Source organism: Acomys minous (assembly GCF_964271855.1).
Source record: "Acomys minous genome assembly, chromosome: 19".
Taxonomy (NCBI): domain Eukaryota; kingdom Metazoa; phylum Chordata; class Mammalia; order Rodentia; family Muridae; genus Acomys; species Acomys minous.
Genome location: NC_140499.1, coordinates 65,753,246 through 65,761,204, shown reverse-complemented (window position 1 = coordinate 65,761,204; position 7,959 = coordinate 65,753,246). Strand labels below are relative to the sequence as shown.

General features: G+C 48.8%; 1 protein-coding gene across 3 annotated transcripts in view; it reads left to right on the top strand.

Annotated features, from left to right (window-relative positions):
• The first annotated feature begins 619 nt into the window (after positions 1-619).
• The window catches only part of PRUNE1 (prune exopolyphosphatase 1), a 31,792-nt gene continuing 24,452 nt past the window's right edge, over positions 620-7,959 (top strand). For 2 of the 3 annotated variants that reach the window (XM_084769291.1, XM_084769289.1), the window contains exon 1: positions 620-1,421. In XM_084769291.1, coding sequence (XP_084625417.1) covers positions 1,383-1,421 — 39 coding nt within the window. In that variant the 5' untranslated portion in view covers positions 620-1,382. Of the gene's footprint in view, positions 1,422-3,246; positions 3,324-7,959 lie in introns of all 3 variants that reach the window. The other variant, XM_084769290.1, reaches the window with a different exon arrangement.

The window sequence follows — 7,959 nt, the reverse complement described above, 5'->3', positions numbered from 1 at the left end:
GATGCCCGCGGCCGCCCTCTGCTCTGCGGCCACAGAAGCAGGGTTTCCAAAGAGCATTGTGTTTGTGTATTTACTCGTTTGATAATGAAAGAAAAGGAAGGAAAAAAAATCCCCACTCCCGTTTTGCTGGAGCCCCCAGAGGACTGCTTTCCAAGTCCTCCCTTCCCCCCTGTATAGTTGTGGGGGTTTTTTGTTTTGTTTTGTTTTGTTTTGTTTTTTTGTTTTATTTTTTAAGGCTAGGGAACTGATCTGTGTGTACCTGGTAATACACGTCGAGGGTGAGGAAGACACTCTTGCCTCCTCTCATCGTCCTGAGAAGCAAGAAAATCTGGGGATAGATTAAAATATGAGGAAACATGTTATGATGAAGGGACAGTCCCCTCCCCCCGCCCCCAGCAGTGTGTTCTGGGACACGCCAAGTGGCAGTTAAGGGATGTTGGAACCTAACCTTACATTCTGAAGGCTCCTCTACACTCTACTGACGCGGCTGCCACAGGATGAGACTTCAAGCAGCTCGGAAAGCTGAGAGAGCAGTTGCAACAGAGACCCAGGAAGCGGAGTCATGGTTGCAACAGTCCAAGAACGGCACGAGGAGATATTTGCTCAGGCTGTGGGAGAAAAGAGGCCTTAGAACTATGAAACAGCAAGAGTTGGCACGAACAAACACACCACTGATCAAATAGGTCAGTTTGGTAAAGGGAAGAATTAAAAAGAAAGAAAGAAAACACCTAACATGGCAAGAAGCTGTTTTAGTAAGCTATAGAGCCATGTTGTAATTTAAAGTCCCAACCAAGCCAGCTTCTGTGAATCCAACATTCAGGAAGCCGAGGAAAAAGATTACAAGTTCCACACTCGCTCGGGCTACATAGCCAGACCTTGTGTTAAATGAAAAAAAGAAAAAAAATTGAGAAGTTAATTTACATTAATTTCAAATGTTCGTTGTAATGTATGGAAAGATACTATACTTAGTCCTATCTGGAAGAGCAAGTTCAGGTGCCATAAAGGCGAGTAATTGTGACACATACATAATTTGTATGTCATAGCACTCAGAAAACTGTTCACTAGGGGGAGAAAAAAAAAAAACCCGCTCACAAGCTGCTGGACTACATTTCCCAGGAGGTACCGCGACATGCTCCTCCTTGACCTCCCATGAGTCTCTGGGCTCAGAACTTAGCCTCCGCCGCCGGGGGCGGGGTAACGCCGGACTCCCGGAGTGCCGTATTACGCACTTCCTCCTGGGGGGTTCGGAGGCCGAACCCTTGTGTAGGGGGTTCGAGTCCCGCCCCCTGACTCTCCGCTTTAGACCCTGAGTCTGGGGCGGGGTACGGTCGGCCGGGTTCGCCTCTCCTCGCCGAGGGCAGCAGCACGCCTCGGGCTTCGCCATGGAGACCTACCTGCTGGACTGTCGGGCCGCCGTGCAGGTAACGGGTCCCGGTCCGTGACCGGCAGGAATGCAGCGTGGGGTCCGGGAAGGACGAAGGTGTGGCGGGGAGCACGGAGGGGACCAAACCCTTCGCCGTGGGCGGGGGACGCGGAGATGTGAGTCGGGTCCCTCGCCCGGCGGTGTGTCTGCCCCTTTCTCCCCGCCCCTCTCCGTTTCCCTCCGGCAAACCCGGCTTCAGTCCACCGGCCTCCAGGTGCACCTCGCCCCGGGAGGTGGAGGGCACCTGGGCGCACCGCTTTATTGCCTCTGAATGGCGGTTTGCCGTTTTATTTTTTATTTTTATTTATTTTTTCCTCCTAGATAGAGCCGGCCATTGTGTTTTACTTTAAATCTGTTTATTAAACCAACATACAGGATAATGCATCAGGCATATATGTTGACCCACAACTTACATTCCTTTGCTTCCAGTGTTCTCCTTTGGCGCTCGAGCACTCACACACACACACACACACACACACACACACACACACACACACACACACACACTTTGGTCTCACAGTCACTCACAAATACGTAAAAATATCCCCTCCTTGGTAAGGGATAAACAGCGAAGTGTGTTTGGACTCTAAACCGTAAGCATGGCCCCCGAATTCTTTGTAGCTTATTTTTGGTGCTTCCGAGCCAGCTGGACTCACCCAGCTGTGCTGACAGCCCTGCAGCGAGGTCGCTGGTCCCCTAAGAGGCTCCAAGTCACCTGGCCCCCTACTGCGAGCCGCTCTGCCCCCAAGAAACCTAGACAGATGGCAATCTTCCTTTAAAATAACTCAGCTGGGTGTGGTAGCCACTTGCCTCTAGTTCCAGCAGGAGGCTGAAGGTTCACCAGTTCTGGCCAGCTCTAGGCTGGGGGAAAAAAACACCTCAAAAAGGACCCCAAAAAACACTGCCAAGCACGATGGCTCATGCCTGTAATGAATCCCAACACTCAGGGAGTGTTTTGTTCTTCGAGACAGGGTTTTTCTGTGTAGCCTTGGCTGTCCTGGACTCACTCTGTAGACCAGGCTGGCCTCGAACTCACAGTGATCCTCCTGCCTCTGGCTCCCCATGCACACCGACGAGCATGTTGTTAGAATTTATTCTCATTTCTTCCTCTTCAGTGCTGCCCCTTGTTTCTTGAGATAAAATCTTGCTCTGCAGCTTAGGCTAGTCTAGGACTTTTGGTCGTTTGCCTCAATTTCCTAAGTACAGAGGGCATCAGAACCCAATGTGGGTGGTTGTGAGGCGCCATGTGGGCATTGGGACTTGAACTCAGGACCTCTGGAAGATCAGCCAGTTCTCTTAACTCTCCCCAGCCCCAAGAGTTTTGTTTTGTCTTGTTTCTTCTTCTTCTTCTTCTTCTTTTTTTTTAAGACTTAGTTTTGAAGGTTTTGTGGGGAATTAATTTTTAAGGTATTTCCATTCCTTCAGACATTAGAGATCCAATATCCCCCTGGAGCTGAAATCACAGGAGCTGTGAGCACTCCAGTGTGGGTGCTAGAAACAGAACTTGGTCCTTCTCAAGAACAGTAAGAGCTGTTAACTGATGAGCCATCTTTGCAGTCCCTTAATGTTCATTTGTGTGTGTGTGAGCATATGTTCGTGCTGCGTGTGCATGTGCGAGCGTGTGCATGTATCCTAGGAGGCCAGAAGAGGGTGTAGAATCCCCTAGAACAAAGCTTCTGTTCTCTGAAAGAGCAGGAAGCACATTTAGCTGCCGTGTCTCCCGCCACAGCTCAGGGTGTTATGGCATCATTCTAAGTGCTAACCTGTCGGGAGGTTTTCAGCATCGTGTGAGTAACTGTTCTTCTCTTTTTCCCACTATTCAGTGAAAAAGCCCTTAGGCCTGAAAACTGAGCCGGAAAGCCTTCTGTCTAGCATATACCAGCCACACCCGTCCCCCCAGGTAACAATAGTATGAGTGTTGGCAGAGTCACGTCTACTGTGACACTTTTGCAGTTTTACACTATCCCAGCCTTTCTCCACGTGCCTCCTCCAAGGAGCGAAGTCTAGCTGCTTTGTGTCCCTGTGTTCTCCCCTCCTGAAGGCAGCTGAGCATGTGACTCTAAGAATGTTAGCTGATAAGACACTACCAGTGCTCGCTGGGGGACGACAGTAATTCTCGCTCTTTAGTTGTGGAACTATTACATAAGGAAAACACTGACGCACAAAACAGATGTGAAGTGGAAAAGATAGAGGCCGTTTTTCTTTCCATCCAGTTCCCCAGAATCTGCTAATGTTCCCTTTTCCAAAAGAAATGTGTGCGTATGCATGGATATCTGTGAGTGCGTGTGTGTGTGTGTGTGTGTGTGTGTGTGTGTGTGTGTGTGTGTGTGTTTATCTGTGAGTATCTGCCACATGCATCCTCGGAGTTCAGAAGAGAGTTTTTGGTTTCTTAGTTTTTTTCAAGACAGAGTTTCTCTGTATAATAGCTCTGGCTGTCCTGGAACTCTCTTCGTAGACCAAGCTGGCCTCAAATTCACAGATGTCCTCCTGCCTCTGCCTCCCCTCCCAAGTGCTAGGATTAAAGTCTGTGCACCACAACATCCATCTCCAGAAGAGAGTTGTTTGTTTGTTTTGTTTGTGTTTTTTGAGAAAGGGTTTCTTTTCGTAGCCTTACCTGTCCTGGACTCACTCTGTAGACCAGGCTGGCCTCGAACTCACAGCGATCCACCTACCTCTGCCTCCCGAGTGCTGGGATTAAAGGCGTGCACCACCACGCCCAGCCTGTTTGTTTGTTTTGTTTTGTCTTTCTTTTTTCTTTTTTTTTTTTTCTGGGTTTGGGAGACAGGGTTTCTCTGTGTAGCCCTGGCTGTCCTGGTCTTGCTTTGTAGACCAGGCTGGCCTCAAACTCACAGAGATCCACCTGCCTCTGCCTCCCGAGTGCTGGGATTAAAGGCGTGCGCCACCACGCCTGTCTCGTAAGAGAGCTTTAATAAGTACCCTGGAGCTGGCATTAGAAGATGTGGTGACCCACCCCTTGTGGGTGCTGGGAACTGCTGAGGGATCTCTCCAGCCTTCCGTTAATATTCCTATATTAAGAGAGTCTAACTGGTCTACATAGCAAATGCCAGGATGAGAGCCTTGAATCCCAGCACTTGGGAGGCAGAGGCAGGTGTATCGCTATGAGTTCGAGGCCAGCCTGGTCTACAGAGTGAGTCCAGGACAGCTAGAGCTACACAAAGAAACTCTGTTTTGAAAAGCCAAGCAAAACAAAACAAATGCCAGGATGTCAAGGGCTACATACAGAGGCCCTGTCTCAAACAAACAAGAACTTGTTTGGAGTCTCCAGGAGAGGAGTGTGGCTCCCTGTGCACCCTGACCACAGAGCAGCCTTCTGATGGCCAGGCTTATCCTCTTCAGGAGGGATGTAGGTGGCCAGCGAAGGAGGGAGTTGGACATTGGCTCGGCAGAATCCATCCCTGTGATCAAGGGGATGACGGATGTCCTAGCCAGATAACCCCCACTTCTGCCAGTGGAAAAAGAGACCAGATCCAGACAGTCACAGCAGTAAGTGACTCTGTGGGCGTTGTGAATGCTTGGCTTTTGCACAGGACAGAGACAGCTGATAGCAGCCAGTTCCGTAATACCATATTTTTAGCATGTGACTCTGGAGAACTTTTCTGTAGTTTCTGCTGCATGACAATAGCACGTTCCACCGAAAAGAAATCTGCACACCTGAACTTGGCAGCTGAAGTAGAGATGGAAAGAGCCCAAGTTAGAGGTCAGCGCAGACTACAGAGCAGATTCCAGGCCAGCTATGTACAAACAAAAGACAAAGGGCCTGGTGGAGGCAGAGGCAAGCGGGGCTCTTGTGAGTTCCAGGACAGCCAGAGGTACATGGTGAGACCTTGTCTTGAAAACAAAACAAAGCCGGGCGTGGTGGCGTACGCCTTTAATCCCAGCCCTCGGGAGGCAGAGGCAGACGGATCGCTGTGAGTTCAAGGCCAGCCTGGGGTACAAAGTGAGTCCAGGACAGCCAAGGCTACACAGAGAGACTCTGTCTCAAACCCCCCCCCCCAAAAAAGAAAACAAAACAAAACACAAACAACAACAAAAACAAAAACAAAGGAAGGGAAAGGGGAGGCGATCTCCATCCCCCCCCCCAGGACAGGGTTTCTCTGTGTAGCCTTGGCTGTTCTAGGCTTGATTTGTAGACCAGACTGTCCTCGAACTCACATCAATCTGCCTGCCTCTGCCTCTGAGTTTAAAGGCCACCACGCCCTGTATTATTATTATTATTATTATTATTATTATTATTATTATTATTATTATTTATGGGCTCCTGTTCCTAGTGACTCATCTTCCACTTTAGTCTTGGGGGTCCAGGCCACATTTCAGGCTGTGCTGGGAACAAAGGTGCACTTCTCAGGCATGACATGGCAGTCACGTGGCTGCTTGGTCATCCTCCGTCCTCCACTTCTCTTGGGCGGGGGTGGGGTATGTCAGGCCTGCCCTCCCCTTTGTTAGCATCATGTACAGTAGCTGTCTACCATGGTCATCTTCAAAGGGGAAGTGGTTTCTTAGCCCCAAACCCTCTTCCTGCCTGGGATCCAGGCCATAAAACAATACAAAGACACTTCAGGGTGTGGACTTTCAGCTAATGGGTCTTCTTCTTCCTCCTCTTCCTCTTCTCTTTAAAAACTTTTTTAGGTTTATTTTTTGTGTATGAGTTTTTTTTCTTGCATGTATGTATGTATGTATGTATGTATGTATGTACATCTCATGCATGGACGATACCCTCAGAGGTTAGAGTGTGTCAGGGCTGGGCGAGGTGGCGCACACCTATAATCCCAGCACTTGGGAGGCAGACGCAGGTGGACCACTGAGTTTGAGGCCAGCCTACTCTACAAAGTGAGTCCAGAACACAGAGAAACTCTGTCTCAAAAAAAAAAAAAAGAGAAAGAAAAGAAAAAAAAAGGTGTCAGATCCCTGAAATACATGTTTTGGATGATTGTGAGCCGCTATGTAGCTATTGGGAACCAAACTGAGGTCCTCTGCAAGAGCAAGTGCTGGTTTTTGTTTTGTTTTGTTGGCTTTATGAGACAGTTTTTGTTGTTTTGTTTTTGTTTAGCCCTGGCTGTTCCGGAATTCTCTCTGTAGACCAAGCTGGCCTCCAACTTACAGATCCTCCTGCCTCTGCCTCCCAAGTGCTGGGATCAAAGGTGTGCACCCCTACGCCCAGCTACAAGAAGTGTTCTTTGCCACTGAGCATATCTCCAGGCCCCCCCTTTAAGTGTTTGTTTATATTACACTAATTTATTGTGTGTGCACACAAGTATGCCACATTGCATACATAGAAGTCAAGAATGGTTTTGTTTTTTCCTTTTTTTTTTCTTAAAATTATTTTACTTACATTTGTGTTTTGCCTTCATGTATATCTGTGTGAGGGTGTCAGACACCCTGAAGTTACAGACAGTTGTGAACTGCCACATGGGTGCTGGGATTTGAACCCAGGTCCTTGGAAGAGCAGTCAGTGCTCTTAACCACTGAGCCATGTCTCCAGCCCCCAGAGAATGGTTTTCAAGAATTAGTGCTCTGTTCTGATGGTCCCAGTGATGGAACTCAAACCGCCAGGCTGGGCAGCATCCACCTTTACCCCACAAGCCACACTCTGTCCCTTTCTTTCAGAAAGGTTTTTGGCTGGGTGTGGTTCTCACAGCATTAGTACCACCTGGAGGGTCTCTGTGAATTAAAGGCCAGCTTACATATTGAATTATAGGACAGCCAGGCCTACATAGAAACAAAACGAAAACAAAACCAAAACTAAACTGGGCGTGGTGGCATGTGCTATGATCTCAGCACTTGGGAGGTGAAAGCAGAGTTACCAGTTCCAGACCAGCTTGGCCTGCAGGGTGGACCCTAGGTCAGCCAGGCATGCGGTGAAAGCAGGTAGGGTTGGTGGCACATGCCTTTGATCCCAGGCGGAGAAAGGCAGATCTCTGAGTTCAAGGCCAGATGGGTCAACTTAGATAGATGCTGTCTTTTTAAAAAAATGTTCTTCCTGCCGGGCGTGGTGGCGCACGCCTTTAATCCCAGCACTCGGGAGGCAGAGGCAGGCGGATTGCTGTGAGTTCGAGGCCAGCCTGGTCTACAAAGTGAGTCCAGGACAGCCAAGGCTAACACAGAGAGACCCTGTCTCGAAAAACCAAAAAAAAAAAAAAAAAAAAAAAAAGAAAAATGTTCTTCCTGTGGCTCTCAATTCTGACAGCTCAGGTTTCCCATGCTGCTAAGTTTAGCTATATTCCTGCTCCCCAACTCTTCGGCTGCTTAGAAAACAGACACTGTTTGGCCTGAGTGTTTAGCCAGTGGAGAGATGGGCCATCTAAATTGGGGGTGGCCTTGCACCCAGGAGTCTCTACTTTCTGGAGCACAATCATACAGAGTAAAGAGAACCTGCCCTCTGTTTTGTTTTGTTTTGTTTTGGGGGCGGGGGTGTTTGTTGGTTTACTGGTTGGTTTTTCAAGACAAGGTTTCTCTGTGTAGCCTTGACTGTCCTGGACTCACTCTGTAGACCAGGCTGGCCTCGAACTCACAGAGAT